Genomic DNA, 19,232 nt, shown 5'->3' on the forward strand with positions numbered 1-19,232 from the left:
GTGAATAAGGATCGAGCGGCTGAACCACTAGAAAAAGCTTAGGCCAGACAGGATGGCCTTATGTAATGGTCTTGTGTTTAATATGCACTTACATTGTGCATACACATTAACTTACAGTACTTTCCCAGTTCAGATTCCAGTTTTTTAGTTTTTTAAGTAATGAATAGTGCCCAATGTATTCACTCATTACTAGTTTTAATACTGAATAACGGATAACATTAGTGGTTGTCCTCAAAAAAGCATTAGAGAATAATAAAAATAAGGAACAAAGACTCCTAAAGTCACTACGTGCAAAGAGGTGAACAGTAGTTGTGCTTCATTCATCATCCACATGATTGTAACCATGGCTCCCCGATACAACTTCCTGGTGATGCCTTCCAGCCATGCACCATGGGACGGCCGAAGTATGCAGCAATGCAGAGACCTGTGCCCTGGCACAACATGGAGGGCGTGACACATTTAATATTGAGTGGTGACATCGCCCAATATCCCCCATAAATTAGCCTCCATTCTACTCTGTTCCTCATGCTCCCCTTCTAAGGAAGAACAGCTGAAACGCACATAAAGGGGGTCCACTGTTGCTGGATGGAGCTCTTGTAAATATGCCTGTCTGTCACCCTACACTGAGTGTTGTTTAGATACTGTTACGGTGTGACTGGCCCTGCGTGACGACCCGCCAATCGGTCAGTCAAACACCGGGGACACAATTACAATGGCCACCAGGGGCAAAAACCCAGGAGCTGACCAACTACAGTTGTGGTGACACCAGCGGCCAATGGGGGCAAAAACCCAGCAGCCGACAATCTACAGTTGTAGTAACACCAGCAGCCACTGGGAGCAAAACTCCATATTAACCCCAGAGGCCAGAAAGGAAAAAGGTTCATATAAGAGAGTCCAGACTCTGCCACAGATCCGAAAATGGATCGTGACAGATACCAGCTATTTAAACCATATTTTTTTCACTGCTCCTCGTCTGTCTGCTAACAGATGGTTTGGAATCATGCTACTATTGCCTAATTTCTAATATCCAAGGAGTCTGGTGTCATCTGCACCACACCTGGGGCAGTTTCCAGCATCTCCCAGCATTATGTTTAAATAAGCACTCAGCACTTTTTTTTTTCATTATATCTTCATAATGCATATTAACCATTACATTCTAAATGTTTATTATGATGTATATTGTCATTGTGATTGGGATTACAGCAAGTATTTCCATCACAACCACTAGATAATTACAAACTCTCATGCTCTGTATGTACAGTATAATTGGAGAGATTTTCAATATAACCTCTGCACAGTGTGCTTTTCGTTTTATGTATACTATGTGTTGCCATCTCCTTTTTAAATCATGTGCTTTTAAATTAATTGTTGAATAGTATATATATATATATATATATCTTTAGACATTACTTTGTGTTTGGAGGATCTTTTTCCTTTTTTTGGTTCTTAGTCCTTCACGGTCCTCCGTGCCACTGCTTAGGGCTCAATAGTGTTTGAGATAAGCAAATTGATAAGTGAACTGAATTGATCAATACTAAATACAATTGGCTCCAAATTCTCCCCAAATTTCTTGACCAAATGTCGTCAATCATTTGTCACAATACCATATGAACCTAAGACCGTAGCATAGGACTGGGGAATTGGGGCAAAGGCAGTGAAAGTTAAGAATGGGAACAAAGACAGGTGAGTATAAGGTTTTTATTATTAATTTAGTCCTCGGCACTCAACAGAATCTACATGGCTGCTTTACGGGCAAACATAATTTTGTATGGCTACATGACCTCCACATAATGCCCTGCGGCTATGATATCTTGTGGATTATACCTTGTACAGTGGTGTTCAGTGTTGGAGCCATCACAGAACATCATTTCCCAGTGGACCACGATTTGTACGACAGAGCTGTTTTCCATGTCACTGGAAAAGTATGTAGAATATTAGCTATTATGATCAGTGGGCTCCTTTGTCTTCTGTACATTGTAAACTTTTACGGTTAGCAGGATCCTCTCTCCTGTAGAGTGTAAGCTCTTAAGATCACCTGAGTCCTCTTTCTCTACTGTAGAGTGTAAGCTCTTTTGGTCAGCGGGGTCCTATCTCTCCTGTAGAGTGTAAGCTCTTATGGTCAGCAGGTTCCTCTCTTGCTCCTGTAGATTGTAAGCTCTTATGGTCAGTGGAGTTCTCTCTGTCTCCTGTAGAGTGTAAACTCTTAAGGTCACCTGAGTCTTCTCTCTCTCCTGTAGAGTGTAAGCTCTTATGGTCAGCCTTGCCCTCTCTCTCATGTGAAGTGCTAGCTATTATGATGAATGTGGTTCTCTCTCTCTTCTCTCCCTTACATGTATTTTATGAGCAATTGCAGTCCTTCGAGTATTGAAAATATAATTTAGGGAAAAAATGAGATTGGCAAATTTGAAATTCAAAAGATTTGTTAATCTCTACTAAGAAGAGGAGTGTGGATTATTGAACCCATAGGAAATAACATTCAGCTGCACATACTGATCTCAAGTTTACAGACAACAGATGAACAATAATTTTTATTAATTCGGGAAATTGGACAGGGCATGCTCAAACAATGACATCCGTTGCAACTGATATTTACGTGTATCGTACATTCTCAGAAATCTGTACCTGGAACATTACAAGTAACTCGTGTTATATAATTTTATTTTACGATGTTCTTGTATGCTTGGTTAAGAAAAAGGTCACACAGGAAGTCTTCCCGCTTCTCGTCTTATATATACACCTTGTAGATCGGGTTGCTTTACATTACCTGAGGCTCACCGCTCTAACATAGAAACCTCTGAGAAGCTTCCACTGTTGAATCAGGTAATTGAATGAATACAGTATATGATGATGACACTTTACATACTTTTATTGGTTATTTCACATTTTAACGTTAATGAATTTGCAGCTTTGTGCAATATATCGCTACATTTTAAGAATTTTTATTTTGAAAATGTGAACTTTTTCACCAGATGTTTCTAAGACAAGATGGTGTTGAATTTTAAACTAGATTTCTTCGATTTGTGGACAGTGAACCAAGTGGTGGGGCATGGTATTACAGTACAATGACCTAACCCTACTTGAATTTTAAATTTAGTATAATTCTTTGCATGATGGCATCAAAATGAATTGACCAAAAATATGCAAGTATCTACTAGTATAGACCTGTTGGCTGATTGCTACCATTTGTAATATTTTTTGAGGACTGTCATAAGAATGGATGTGCTCACAGTTGAAATTACTAGTGATGAGTGAATACATTGGGCACTATTCGTTACTCGCACGGATAGTACACTATTCAGGCTATTCGTTACTGGGCGAGTAATTTGCTATTTGCCTTGGTATATTCGAGTGACCCACTCAGTATGTTTGGCGCTTTAGTTGCAGCCAATGAACATGCTGGGCTGGCTTGTCAGTCACAGTAAGCCGGTGTCATCTTTGGTGTGGCATTACTGTGATTGGCTGGCCTTCCAACATCATAGGGACTACGTAAATGCTGCCGGCAGCATAGTGTGAGCGTAGGGAGAGTGAAAGGAACATTAGGACAGTGACAGAAAGTTATGGTGAGCGTTATTTATTCCAAAAAGCTCTTTTAAGAACTGAAGGCTGTGAAGAAATTACCGTAATTGTTTTTGTTTGTTAGGTGAGGATTTAGCAGTGAGAAATTTAATAGGAGGGAAGAAGGGTGAGTAAAAGGCAGGCACCTGGGTGTTCTCATCACTGGAAGTGCATGCTGCAGATCTTTGCTATTTTCCACTTAAAATACCTAATACCGCATATACTCGAGTATAAGTTGACTCAAGTATAAGCCGATGCACCTAATTTTGCCACGGAAAATTGGGTAAGATTATTGACTTGAGTATAAGCCGGGTATGCATTGTCTCCTCATCCCTGTCCTTGTATGTGTGGCTCCCCCTGTTGAATGCATGGCTCCTCCTTCCTCCCCCTGCTGTATGCATCACTTCCCCGTCCTCCCCCTGTTGTATGCATGGCTCCATGGCTCCTCTGTCCTCCCCCTGTTGTATGCATGGCTCTTCTGTCCTTCCCCTTCTGTATGCATTGCTCCCCCGTCCTCCCCCTGCTGTATGCATGGCTCCTCTGTCCTCCCCATGTTGTATGCATGGCTCCCATGTCCTCCCCTTCTGTATGTATGGCTCCCTCCATCCTCCCCCTGTTGTATGCGTGGCTCCCCCATCCTCCCCCTGCTGTATGCATGGCTCCTCCGTCCTCCCCCTGTTGTATGCATGGCTCCCCCATCCTCCCCTGCTGTATGCATGGCTCCCCCGTCCTCCCCCTGTTGTATGCATGGCTCCTCTCTCCTCCCTTGTTGTATGCATGGCTCCCTGGTCTTCCCCCTTCTGTATGCATGGCTCCCTCCGTTCTCCCCCTGTTGTATGCATGGCTCCCTCGTCCTCCCCCTGCTGTATGCATGACTCCTCCATCCTCCCCTTGTTGTATGCATGGCTCTTCTGTCCTCCCCCTGTTGTATGCACAGCTCCCCAGTCCTCCCCCTTCTGTATGCATGGCTCCCTCGTCCTCCCCCTGTTGTATGCATGGCTCCTCTGTCCTCCCCCTGTTGTATGCATGGCTCCCCAGACCTCCCCCTTCTGTATGCATGGCTCCCTCCGTCCTCCCCCTGTTGTATGCATGGCTCCTCCGTCCTCCCCGTTGTATGCATGGCTCCTCCGTCCTCCCCCTGTTGTATGCATGGCTCTCCCATCCTCCCTGTCATACTTAACCCCTCTTGGTGCGGTCTCTGCACTTCCCTGCTTTTCCGATGGTCTCCGGCACCCGCAGCTTCTTCCTGTGTTCAGCGGTAATGTGGTACAGCTCCTTAAAGTAATGAATATGCGCTCCATGCCTATGGGAGTGGAGTCACGTGCATATTCATTACTTTAATGAGCGGTACCATATGACCGCTGAACACAGGAAGAAGCTGCTGGCGCTGGACACCATCGGAGAAGCAGGGAAGTGCAGAGATCGTGCCTGGAGGGGGTGAGTATGATGTGACAGCCGCCAGCTCCTGCCGCTCCTATCCTCCGCCGACACCCTGGGACAATGACTTGAGTGTAAGCTGAGAGGGGCACTTTCAGCCTAAAAATAGGGCTGAAAATCTTGACTTATACTTGAGCATTGGCACAATCCACGTACAGATAATCGTAAGTTACAATTTAGCAGGACCTATAATCTTCCTTACTCGGCATTTGAAATGTGTTAGCAAGATGATTTCTAAAAAATCATATTTTTTTATTGTTCTAAAAAATAGTGTATCTTTATCCAGCAGTTGTGCAACTGGCTCCATCTGGGTACAGATTTAGCAGAGGAAATAATCATCATTACTCAGCTTTTAGAGTGTGCCAGCAAGGGAATAGATAGGGACTACAAGTTTCACCCTTGCACAATGAGACAAGTGGGGTATACATAGATCACCACTAAGTACTTGTTGATGACAGGGCCGGCATTAGGGGCAGGCAGATCAGGAAGCTGCCTAGGGCTTCTGCTCCCTCAGGGGCCCTCAGCTAGCAGCACACCAAACAGCCGCTATGGGGCCTGTGAAGCAGGCGGGCCCATCTGCCCCCAGCGCCGACTTCCCCCACCGCCACATTGAACTACTGTATATCGTATACAGTTCAAAGCAATGATGGAGGAGAGAGCATCAGCTGACGCTCCCTCTCCCATTATTGCCCGCTTTGCCTCTGACACATCGAGTGCGCGATGACATCATCGGGCACTCACTGTGTGCCAGGCAGTGCTGGAGACAGGAGCCTGGAGCAGCGTGGGCACGAGGAGAAGGTCAGGAGTGTTATTTTTTAATATATCAGTGTGAGTTCTGGACTGTGGGGCCATTCTCAGGGGGGCTATATACCATGCCATATGCCATGCTGGGTTATATACCATGTGGTGCTGTTCTATATTCCATTTGGTACTGTGCTATATACCATGGTGGGCTGTGCTATATATCATGTGGTGCTGTGCTATATACCATGTGGTACTGTGCTATACACCATGGTGGGCTGTGCTATATACCATGGTGCTGTGCTATATACCATGATGGGCTGTGCTATATGCCATGTGGTGCGGGGCTGTATACCTTGTGGTGCTGTACTATATACCATGTGGTGTTGTGCTATATACCATGTGATGCTGTGGTATGGGGGCTTCATTATACTTTATGAGGGGGCTACATTATATTCTATGGGGCCTGCATTATACTATATGAGGAGGGCTACATTGTATTCTATGGAGGGTCTACATTATACTATATGGGGGGCTGCAATATACTCTATGAGGGGGTTGCCATATATTCAATGGAGGGGCTGCACTATACTATATGAGGGGGGCTGCATTATATTCTATGGGGGGGTTACGTTATATTCTGTGGAGTGGCTGCATTATACTCTGTGGGGTAGCTGCATTATGCTCTAAGGGGTGGCTGCATTATACTATAAGAGGGGGACTGCATTATATTCTATGGGGGTTACATTATATTGTATGGCGGGTCTGCATTATACTCTGTGGGGTGGCTGCATTATGCTCTGGGGTGGCTGCATTATACTATATGTGAGCTGCATTATACTGTATTGAAGACTAGGGGGAATACATTACATGTAGAACTATGGGGTGTATTATACTATGGGAAGTGAATTGTACTACATGGATGACTATGGCGGTGCATTATACTATATGGAGCACAATGAGGAGTGCATTATACTATATGGAGGACTGATCAGTGCATTTTAATATATGGAGGGCTATTATTAGTGTATTACACTATATAGAGGACTAAGGGGAGTGTATTATACTATATGGAGGACTGAGGAGTCTATTATACTATATGGAGGACTATGGGGCACATTAAATTATATGGAGTATATAGGGAGTGTATTATACAATATGGAGGACTATGGGGCACATTATATTATATAGAGGACTATGGTGTGTAAACTGTAGATGTGCTGCTGATAACATGATACTGTATGGGGATAGATTGATCCATTAGTGATTGTTCTGTGCCCATCATTCTTTCTCAGATGTTGAAAATAGGCTGGGAAACAAGTGTTGAACGACTTCAATATTGTCGATCACACTCATTTAGCGGCCTGAACTCAGCTCATGTAAATACAATCGAAATGCTTCTGTGCGATGTGCAATATGTTTGAATTTGGGGCCCCATTTTAAACTTTGCCTAGGGCCCCACTTTGCCTAAAACCAGCCCTGGTTGCAGAAGCAGGAGGAGGTAACTTCATGAACAAAATGGTTTTGGATTGTAAGGGATAGATGTTAAGACAACTTCCCAGAAAAAAACATTTGGGCTGCTTCTACATTACGTTACTGTCAGCTGTAGGGCTTACAAAGTCGCCAGAAATCCCGCCCTTGTTCAATTTTAGAAAAGTCAACCTATCTGCATTTTCTGCTGACAGGCGTGTGCGCTTATCTGTCATGATTGCACCAGCTAAACTAAAAACCCGCTCAGACAAAACACTTGCAGCAGGACATGGCAGCACCTCCAAGGTGTAGAAGGAGAGGTCGGGTCAAATGTGGAGCTTAGACGACCAAAAGTTAAAGGGTACTGAAGAATAAGGAAGGATGCTGGTATGGTCACTTAAGCAGAACTTCTCCCTCCTCGTCATAGTTACACCCACAGATAGCCCTTGCTGATGTGACGGTATCATAAAAATGTGTCAGTTGGTGGACATTCTCCCCCCTGAATTGCTTTATCTAGTCAGCCACTTAGATTCATGCTAATTGATCTAACCAAAATCGGTATTTTTTGTCTGAATTTGAACCTTGTTTAACCCCTTAATCCCATATGACGTACTATCCTGTCCATGTGCCCTGGGACTTAATTCCAAGGGACGGGATAGTACGTCATAGAGATCAGCGGCGCCCACGTGGTGAGCGCCGCTGATCGCGGCCGGGTGTCAGCTGATTATCACAGCTGACACCCGGCACAATGTGTCAGGGGCGGTGACGGACCGCCCCCGACACGTTAACCCCTTGCACACCACTGTCAAACACGATCGCTGTGTACCGGGGGTTAAAGGGAAGCATCTGCAGGGAGGGGGCTCCCTCCGTGCTTCCCTGAGCCCCCCACGGCAGCTCAATGTGCAGCGCTGCTGCGGGGGGCTCCTTCCCTGCAGGCCCCCGAATCCAAGATGTCGACGGGGACCTTGGAGGAAGCCTGCTGCACTGCCTGTGACAGATCGCTGATCTGTCACAGTAATCTGTGATGTGACAGATCAGCGATCTGTCACAGGACAGTGATGTCCCACCTGGGACAATGTAATAAAGTTTAAAAAAAAAAGTGTTAAAATAATTTTTAAAAAATCGCCAAATAAATTAGAAAAAAAATATTCCCCCAATAAATTCATTTTTTTGAAATAATAAAAAAAAACAATAAAAGTACACAACATGACACACGCAGACCATTCCATCAAAGTCTGCATTCCAAAACGTCACTATTTCCCTTCTGAGCCCCGACGTGTGCCCATACAATAGTTTTCTCCCACATATGGGGTGTCAGTGTACTCAGGACAAATTGAACAACAACTTTTGGGGTCCATTTTCTCCTGGTACCCTTGGGAAAATAAAAAAATGGGGACTAAATGATCATGTTTGTGGAAAAAATACGATTTTTTTATTTTCACGCCCGGGCGTTATAAACCTCTGTGAAGCACTGGAGGGGTCAAAGTGCTCACCACACATCTAGATAAGTTTCTTAGGGGGTCTAGTTTCCAAAATGGGGTCACTTGTGGGGGATTCCACTGTTTAGGTACATCCAAACGCGACATGGTGTCCGATCTCAATTCCACCCAAAAAAGTCTTTTCCCTTCTGAGCTCTGCCATGCGCCCAAATAGTGGTTTACCCCCACATGTGGGGTATCAGCGTACTCAGGACAAATTGCACAATAACTTTAAGGGTCCTGTTACCCTTGGGAAAATAAAAATTGGGGGTGAAAAATCATTATTGTGGAAAAAATATGATTTTTTAATTGTACCGCTGTACGTTATAAACTTCTGTGAAGCCCTTGTGGGTTCAAAGTTCTCATCACATATCTACAGTCATGGCCAAAAGTTTAGAGAATGACACAAATATTATATTTTCACATGATCTGCTGCCCTCTGATTTTTATGTGTGTTTGTCAGATGTTTTTATCATATACAGAAATATAATTGCAATCATATTATGAGTAACAAAAGGTTATATTGACAGTTAGAAAGAGTTAATGCAGCAAGTCAATATTTGCAGTGTTGACCCTTCTTCTTCAGGACCTCAGCAATTCTCCCTGGCATGCTCTCAATCAACTTCTGGATCAAATCCTGACTGATAGCAGTCCATTCTTGCAAAATCAATGCTTTTATTTTGTCTGAATTTGAAGGTTTTTTTGTCCACCCGTCTCTTGATTGACCACAAGTTCTCAATGGGATTAAGATCTGGGGAGTTTCCAGGCCATGGTCCCAAATTCTCTATGTTTTGTTCCCTGAGCCATTTAGTTATCACCTTTGCTTTATGGCAAGGTGCTCCATCATGTTGAAAAAGGCATTGTTGATCGCCAAACTGCTCTTGGACGGTTGGGAGAAGTTGCTCTTGGAGGACATTCTGGTACCATTCTTTATTCATGGCTGTGTTTTTAGGCAAGACTGATAGAGAGCCCATTCCCTTGGCTGAGAAGCAACCTCACACATGAATGGTTTCAGGATGCTTGACAGTTGGCATGAGACAAGACTGGTGGTAGCGCTCACCTGGTCTTCTCCGAATAAGCCGTTTTCCAGATGTCCCAAACAATCGAAAAGGGGATTCATCAGAGAAAATGCCTTTACCCCAGTCCTCAGCAGTCCACTCCCTGTACCTCTTGCAGAATATCAGTCTGTCCATGATGTTTTTTCTGGAGAGAAGTGGCTTCTTTGCTGCCCTCCTTGAGACCAGGCCTTGCTCCAAGAGTCTCCGCCTCACAGTGCATGCAGATGCACTCACACCTGCCCGCTGCCATTCCTGAGCAAGCTCTGCACTGCTGGTAGCCCGATCCCGCAGCTGAAACACTTTAAAGAGACGGTCCTGGCGCTTGCTGGTCTTTCTTGGGTGCCCTGGAGACTTCTTGGCAACAAGAGAACCTCTCTCCTTGAAGTTCTTGATGATGCGATAGATTGTTGACTGAGGTGCAATCTTTCTAGCTGCGATACTCTTCATTGTTAGGCCATTTTTGTGCAGTGCAATGATGACTGCATGTGTTTCTTTAGAGATAACCATGGTTAACAGAAGAGAAACAATGATGCCAAACACCAGCCTCCTTTTAAAGTGTCCAGTGGTGTCATTCTTACTTAATCATGACAGATTGATCTCCAGCCCTGTCCTCATCAACACCCACACCTGTGTTAATGGAGCAATCACTGAAACGATGTTAGCTGGTCCTTTTAAGGCAGGGCTGCAATGATGTTGAAATGTGTTTTGGGGGATAAAGTTTTCTAGGCAAATATTGACTTTGCAAGTAATTGCTGTTAAGCTGATCACTCTTTATAACATTCTGGAGTATATGCAAATTGCCATTAGAAAAAATGAAGCAGTAGACTTTGTAAAAATTAATATTTGTGTAATTCTCTAAACTTTTGGCCATGACTGTAGATAAGTTCCTTGGGGGGTCTAGTTTCCAAAATGGGGTCACTTGTGGGGGGTTTCCACTGTTTAGGTACATCAGGGGCTCTCCAAACGTGACATGGCGTCCGATCTGAATTCCAGCCAATTTTGCATTGAAAAAGTCAAACGGTGCTCCTTCCCTTCTGAGCTCTGCCATGCGCCGAAACAGTGGTTCCCCCCACATATCAGGTATCAGCGTACTCAGGACAAATTGCACAATAAATTTTGCAGTCCAATTTCTCCTGTTACCCTTGCTAAAATAAAAAAACTTGAACCTGAAGTATTTTTTTGTGAAAAAAAGTTAAATGTTCATTTTTTTAAAAATATTCCAAAAATTCCTGTGATGCACCTAAAGGGTTAATAAACTTTTTGAATGTGGTTTTGAGCACCTTAAGGGGTGCAGTTTTTAGAATGGTGTCACTTTTGGGTATTTTCTATCATATAGACCCCTCAAAGTGGCTTCAAATGTGATGTGGTCCGTAAAAATAAAATGGTGTTGCAAAAATGAGAAATCGCTGGTCAATTTTTAACCCTTATAACTTACTAACAAAAAAAAATTTTGGTTCCAAAATTGTGCTGATGTAAAGTAAACATGTGGGAAATGTTACTTATCAAGTTTTTTGTGTGCCGTATCTCTGTGATTTAAGGGCATAAAAATTTAAAGTTGCAGAATTGCAAAATTTTTGCCAAATTTTCATTTTTTTCACAAATAAACGCAAGTTATTTGAATGAAATGTTACCACTAACATGAAGTACAATATGTCACGAGAAAACAATGTCAGAATCACCGGGATCCATGGATGCGTTTCAGAGTTATTACCTCATAAAGGGACAGTGGTCAGAATTGTAAACATTGGCCCGTCATGAACGTGCAAACCACCCTTGGGGCTTAAGGGTGTTTGTCTCTGAGATTACTCCCTGGAAGATGTGTGATAACTATGGTTTATAGATAGGCTTTGTATGCTGACACTGGTCTGTGTAGGTATGGGTTTACTACCCTGGTAGGCAGTATCTTTTTGTAATTATAACTCCATTTTTTAGTGTTCTATTTTATATCAATTGTTAATAAAGATGATTTAATTTTATTCTCTTGGCCCATGCTTCTTTGCTCTATTCGATTCAGTATAGTCTTTGTGTCATACTGAAATAGTTAAAAGGGTTGTCCACTAATAGGAAAACCCATTATTAATCTAAATGTTTGTCCCGGAAAAAATAAAAAAAAGCTTATACTCATCTCACGTGCCAGCGCCGTTTTTGCGATCTGAGCACTCGTGTTCCCACGGCTCTCATGCAGTTGTTGTGACATGTGAATCTGGCACCCAATCAGCGCTGGCATCACTGGTGCCGCCTTGGTATTGTTGAATAACAGGAAGTGAGAGGGCATCCACAGCACTGACTTCCTGTTAATTAAATAACCGTACGAAGGCAAAAATTTTGCCAACGCAGAAAAAAAATTTAAAGCAGGTAAACGATTTTAACATAGAATTTTTTGCTAGTTTTACAAAATCTTCCTTGTTTTTTTAGTCCAAGAGGAAGGGGATTTGAACATGGGATCTTCTGGTCTCTACCCTTTTCCATTGTTATGTATTATCAGTTAACACAAGAGTGAGACCGAGAAAACTCATGAACCTTGAGGATTTTGTTAGGCCCCAACAGATATGTTAACCTACTGGCATAGAACATGAGTATATGGAGGTTATAAGGTGACAGAAGAAACCGATTCTCTATGTCTAACTGCTTAGATGCTGTGCCACCGTTAACTGCAGCATCTGAGGGATTAGATCGACACATCTGTTTGTTCCAAGTATCTTCCATTTTTCTAACTAAGGTCTCATTATACATTCTAAAGTGGAGTCTTTTTTCCTCATACAAATAAATCTAATGTTGAGTTCCTTGGTCTTACAGAGTGATGGAGCAGCGTCTTACTAATCTGTTGATGCTGATACTATTACAGGTATGTGTAGTACAAAAATCTGCTTCTTGAAAGGGCAACTGTGTAGATCCCGAACCATTGTAACAAGTTGTGTAATGTGTTCATAGGGGCAGATTTCTTCCATCTTTTCCACCCCCGTCAATGAAAACAGTGCTGTGATTTCCAACTCTGAAGACATTGGTGAAGTGAGTATTTCTTGAAGCTACACTAAATGGAGAGCAAAAGATAACAGTAAATGGAAGAATAGAAGTCAAGTTCTGGTTGTTTACCAGTGTAAAGGATTTCAATTATTTTTCAGCTAGAAAGTGACAACAAATATACAGTATGTATATATATATATTTTTTCCTAGGTGGCCTCTTGTCCCTCATTCCTATTGGAAACAATAGTGAGGTACACCTTCTGTTTCAGCCAAATGTTTTACAGCCAAAACATAAGTTTGACTTCATAAAAAAAGATAGATATGGATGAAGTACTCCTTTTTATATCTGATTCAAAGGGGTTATCAAGGACTTTTATCCCTTTTGCATATGGGTCTAAGAGCTAACAGACAAGTAATTACTACTTGCCTGTCTCTTCTGCCTCACGCCGATCTCTGCCGGTTCAGAGTGGTCACCGTTATGGGGCCCCTAGAATGTTTTTATTTCCCTCACACCTAATTTTTCCAATGTTGTGGTTACTCAAGCTCAACAGCTCAGATCCACCTTCTGCATCCTCATACACAGGTGTAGTGGAGTCATTCTTGCTTTTGTGGTGGCAAAATAACCGCCTTATAAATGTCTTCTTCTCACCAGCACTGAGGTGATCATTCTTAAAACCAATGAAAATAACGGCAGGGTGCACCGTTACAACATATAACCGCAACATCTACACACCAGAGTAGTATGGTTTGCTCTATCTAGCAGAGAAATGTACATTTTAATATTGGAGTAATGGAGATAGGAGGTTCAGCACTTGGACCAGGGGAAATCTTCGCTGAATTAGGAGACCTCCATGGAGAACTACTTTTACAGTCTTCTCCTCGCCAACTATTAAGAAGCATAATAAAAGAGATAACTAAAACAAATAAATGTTAAACAGCCCAGCCAAAGTTTTAGTAAAAAAAAATTATTTATTGTAGATGAGGAGGACAATTGTAAGAGCTTTTCCACCTTATACAGTAATAGCATATCTCTAAGATATGCAAGTACTGTCCTCTGGGACCAACATGATCGAGACAGCAAAAGCATCCCAGCTCTGATTTAGCACTGTGTCCTCTTGCTGAGTATCTTTTTTTTTTTCCGCATACTTGGGAGTCACATAACCACCCGCTCCTGGTGCCAGCAGTGTGCGCTGTGAGCCAAGGTATTTAGATACTGGGTGAAGGCAATATACTGAACCATGACGTTGGTATTGTCAAGTGGTTTACATCAGGGGAGACCAAGCACTTGACTTTCCCCCTTTACCCCTGCGTGACCATGAAAATCCCCACCCCTTCACCGGCGCCAACTAAGACACGGACACGAGTATTTTCTTTGGAATTTTTATGGCCACAGCAGTCTTTTATTAAACCAGCAAAAAAACAACAGTAAACACTGTATCATAAATAACATAAGTACAATGACTTGAACACTGAAAGGAGGAGTCCTTGAAGCCACAAGATCATGGTGAAGTAGTCCAAAATACTGTGAACAAACCCTGTCCATTTGCTCCCAGCCGTTACCCCACAGGCTCAGGAGCACCAGCACACCAATAGATATTGTCCACGAACTACTTGGAGATCCGCCCACTTCCGACGGAAAACTCCCCATCCACCTTTCACCAGATCACGACTAGCATACCTTTTAACGGAGGAGACCCTACACACCGAGTCTCCAAAACCAATTTCCACCGACTTCAAGGACTCCCCCTCCTCCAAAACTGCCACAACGAGGGGGCCTTGAACACCTCAATGACCCGAGACCCCCCCAACCCGCCATGTGACAGCCCTCTCTATACCGTCCTGAAGGGCGAGGGCCCAAATATCGGAACCCACTGCATTTAAATGGGTCCCGTCCGCCAACAAAAAAATCACCCTCGCCCTTTTCCAAATCGAAATGCCGCACGGCAACTCCCCCATTTCTAACAATAAAAGCAGACACCGCTCTGTTAACTTTTATCCTGGCCCGATTAACCTTCTCCAACGATCTCATAGACCGCCAACGCCTGCGTGGCACAATCTCAGACCTCACAATAGTGACCCCCCCAGTACATCAACCACAACCGTAAGCAATCCTGCTTAATGTCATTGACCAACTCCTGAAACGGCCGAACTGCCAGATCGTTACCCCCAGCGTGAATAACGAGAATATCTGGTGCCCGGTCCAATAGGGCGCATTCATGGATCTCCGGCAACACCCTTCGCCACACCAGGCCCCTGAATCCGAGCCACCGCACCACCGCCATGGCCCTGGGAATCCCCAGCTGTCTGCCTTCATTCCTGATATTGGCTCGCAATGCTCCCCAATAAACGAAGGACTGACCAAAAATCCAGACCAACAGCGGCTCTGCACCTGAAACAAAAAACGACACTAACAGAAAAAAAAAACATACTTGCAGCATGAATTTAACGCCAACCCACTCAAACTCCTGTTCGTCTCATGTTCACGACCAACCAAACCCCCCTCCCTTTACAAATTAAAGCCGAATGTAACTGCGGTACCGATTGGACCTTCACCCCCCAATGCGCTGTATTAAAGAGGGACCAAAACCACACGCTGCCGCCTCGGTCGCCGCTCCTATCCTGAATGAATGAGAGGCAAAGCGGGAGTCATCTATCCCCAAACACCGAATGGGTTTTTTAAAAACCGCGCCAAACTGATACCGAGACAAGCTGCCCCCGTCTGCATGGCACAACAAGGAACCGCTCAAACTGGGACAAAGCTCCCAAAAACTCTGCAAGCACTGAACAGGGCACATTAACGAACCAGACACGCCACCCAACACCACCCGGCGGTCTTTCCCGGACTGGTCCGTTTTGGACCGTCGCAGCCAGAATTCAACCCCTCGTGAGGTCAATACCACATCCCTGGCTAACAAGCCACCCATCGACTCTTTATTGGGAGACACAAGCTCCCCCACCCACAAAGCCCCCAAAAAATGCAAACAAGAAGGCCAGGCGAAACAACAAAATCTCATATCGATCCGAACAGACCGACTCCAGAACCCGACCCAATTGCTCCAATAGATTAAAAGATACAGGCCGTCTTAAATCACCCCCGCCTCTGAAATGGCGGAAACCTTTTGCCGCCTGTTTGACCAAAAATGTTTTCGTCAAATCCCTGCTCCTGCGCAACCGAAAGCCAAAAGACAAACCCACTAACAAGCGCGTTACCTTTGCACAGGACCAACCCTCGCTTGCACCTCGCCCCAACCAGGACAACAACATTCTCTCCTGATCAAGCCTGGCCCAACTGGTTTGGCCGGCCGTAAGGACCTCTTCCCACATCCGCCACACTGCCCCGTAAGCCTCCCAAGTTTTTGGTGCCAGTGACGATTCAATCAGCAACTCTGCGGCCAGTAAGCCACCCTTCACAGCTCCTCCAGACAAGTTAGACCCTCAATATCTGCTTCCGGAGCCAAAGAACAAAAAACGATCCCATTGCGAACTAGAGAGAGAGAGTCAGCTATCTCGTTCCTCACGCCGGGCACGTGCATCGCGGTCACATGGGCATTCAAAGACAAACACAATAGCACCAATTGCTGTAAAACTCAAACAACTGGAGGGGACGACGCAGTAAGACCATTAATCATGCTCACAACGCCCATGTTGTCGCAATTAAAATGAACACGCCGGATCCTAAAATTCTGCCCCCACAATTGCACCACCACCAGTATCGGAAAAATCTCCAACAACATGATGTTGTGCACCAGACCAGCCGAAACCCACGTGTTAGGCCATTGAGCCGCACACCATTGCCCTCTGTAAACAAATCCAATGCATCGTTACCTACCACCTCCGCCATTACCAAAGAGCAACAGTTGTACTCCTCCAAAAAGGACCCCCAGACTGCCAAATCGGCCCTGAGCTCTGACGACAACCTAACAAAATGGTGGGGAGCACGAATCCCCGCAGTAGCGCTAGCCAGCCTACGGGAAAAAACTTGACCCATCGGCATAACCCGACAAGCAAAGTTAAGCTTCCCCAACAGTGACTGAAGATCTCGCAACGATATTTTCCTCAAACGACGTGCTCGGACCACATCAGACCTCAAATCCACTAGCTTGTCCTCAGGCAACCTGAATTCCCATTCAACTGTATCGATGACGAGCCCAAGAAAACGCAAACACGTGCTAGGGCCCTCCGTTTTTCCGGGCGCCAATGGGACACCGAAACGATCAGCCACCCACTCAATGGCTTTCAAAATCCTGAAACAATGCGACGAATCCACCGGACTAACACACAAAAAGTCGTCCAAATAATGAATAACTGAGTCGAAACCGGAAACGTCGCACACGACCCACTCGAGAAAGGAACTAAACACCTCAAAATACGCACAGGACAACGAACAACCCATAGGTAAACACCTATCCACAAAAAACCTGCCTTCTCAAAAACAGCCCAGCAGCTTCACGCTTTCGGGGTGAACCGGTAATAGACGAAAAGCGGATTCAACATCAGTTTTTGCCATAAGGGCATCGCGACAACATTTTCGCACCCACCGAGCCGGCTCATCAAACAAAGAGTATACCACTGAACAAATCTCCGGATCAATGCCATCGTTAACCGACCTCCCACGTGGGTAGGACAAATGTTGAATGAGCTGAAACTTATTCGACTCCTTCTTCAGAACCACCCCCAAAGGGGAAACCACCAAATCTGGAAAAAGAGGGGAAATGAAAGGGCCAGCCATGCGGCTCAATGAAACTTCCTTTCTGAGTTTCTCAGAAACAACTGCGGAATGCTCCAAGGCTGAGAGCAAATTTTTTAAAACTAACGGGATTTCAAACTGAGGACTGGAATGTGAAAACCCTCCTTAAAACCTGTATACAACAACCCCACTCTTTCCCTATCCGGGTACCTATTTAGATAGGGAACCATCCTTTCCAGATTCACTGGAGTCTCCCCCTTACGAATTTCCACCCCCACCTCTGGACTTCCCTTTTTTTAAACACTTTGACGCTCCATGTGAGGCGCCATTACAATTAGAGCAGAGGTGTTTGAATTTACAATTCGCCCCGAACTTACACTGGCCGTCATTAAACTGCCAGCACACCCCCGCCTTGTGTGTTCCTGTCTGCCCTTGACCTCCGCCACCTGTAGATCTGGAGTTGCCGCTACTCTGGCTGGTGCTTCCAGTCCCCCCATGAAAGGAGCTCCCAAACTTATTTTGAGCTTTCACGCGCATCCACAATCCAATATCTTTTTGGTCCCAGCGAATAGCCGGACGCACAGCCTTCCTCTGACGGAATTGCTCATCGTACCTCAGCCACGCCTGACTGCCATACACTCTGTAAGCCTCACCTATAGCGTCCAGATAACAAAACAGCACTGAGCAATTGTCAGGGGCCTTTCCCCCAATAACGCTTGCCAAAATGGCAAAAGCTTGTTGCCAATTCACAAACGTCTGAGGAATCAAACGCCACCTGCGCTTTTCCTCCTCCTCCTTCTTGCTATCCTCTTTCTTGGTTTTATCTAAATTAAACTTCTCAAGAGGCAGCAACGAAAATATTTCCACATACTCATCCTTCCAAATCTGCTCTCTCACCTCTTTTTTTAAGTGAGCACCCAACGAACCTTCAAAGCACACGTACACCTCGCCATCCGCCCGATCATCTAAATGCACACGACACTCCTCTTTTTCGGTTTGTACCGACATGGATACTGGCTCGCCGGAGCGGGGGCCCGGCTCTAGACAGCTCTGACTAGACAACCCCCCAACCTGTGACCCGACCCACGCTGCTACTGGCGACGACCCAACAAAGCCCCGCTCCAAGCGTGACAGAAAACTACGCACATCCACAAGCATATCACACACTTCCCCAGCAGAACCTAGACCGCTCAACCCAGCCCCCACCCCGACACCACTAGGTTCAGCCAAGGGCCCCCTTTCCACCACTGAGGAAGACAAAAGCGGGTGACAAACAGGGGACATGGACACATACTCACCGGGCTGCGAGGGGGCTGTGTGCCGTCCAGCTGGAAAGCCTGGATCCCCCAAAGCCTCGCAGACCTCGTGACTCCCGGTGGCAGACTCACTGCCCCGTTGCTGGCCCCCGAAAATCCCCACAGCGAGGACCAGGGTGGGAGGCATGAACCCCTGGAGTGAACCAGGCAGCAGTACACCAAAAGCTGATGCCTTCTGGCTCCCCCCGCCGGGAGCTCCTGGTGGTGTGCCGTCCTTTCGCATCTGGGCATCCTGGGTCCCCCACGAAAGCTGGGAACCTGAAATCGTCCTCCTGCTTCCGACCCTTCTTGCAGCAGGCGCCAACCCCGCCATGCTGCCTGGCAATCCTGCAGCAGCCCCAGAGCTGGAAGTTCTGGTCGCCGTGTCTGAGGCAGGCGCAGCTGCGGGGCCTGCTCAGCGGCGCCCCCCTGTCGAAGCCAATGCCCCCACACCGCTGGGGGACGATGAAGCAGGCCCTGCCGCCCGGCAGGCTGCCACTCTGCCGGTGGCCGACGGCCTCGGAGCTGGAGAGGCAGGCCACGCGGT

General features: G+C 45.5%; 1 protein-coding gene across 1 annotated transcript in view; it reads left to right on the forward strand.

Moving 5' to 3' along the window:
* Positions 1-2,739: 2,739 nt before the first annotated feature.
* The window catches only part of LOC141098647 (cysteine-rich venom protein TRI1-like), a 105,306-nt gene continuing 88,813 nt past the window's right edge, over positions 2,740-19,232 (forward strand). The window contains exons 1-3 of the mRNA XM_073586619.1: positions 2,740-2,820; positions 12,536-12,584; positions 12,671-12,748. Coding sequence (XP_073442720.1) covers positions 12,540-12,584; positions 12,671-12,748 — 123 coding nt within the window. The 5' untranslated portion in view covers positions 2,740-2,820; positions 12,536-12,539. The remainder of the gene's footprint in view (positions 2,821-12,535; positions 12,585-12,670; positions 12,749-19,232) is intronic.

The sequence above is a fragment of the Dendrobates tinctorius genome, unplaced genomic scaffold, assembly GCF_039654945.1.
Source record: "Dendrobates tinctorius isolate UK_male_01 unplaced genomic scaffold, ASM3965494v1 ptg000093l, whole genome shotgun sequence".
Taxonomy (NCBI): Eukaryota; Metazoa; Chordata; class Amphibia; order Anura; family Dendrobatidae; genus Dendrobates; species Dendrobates tinctorius.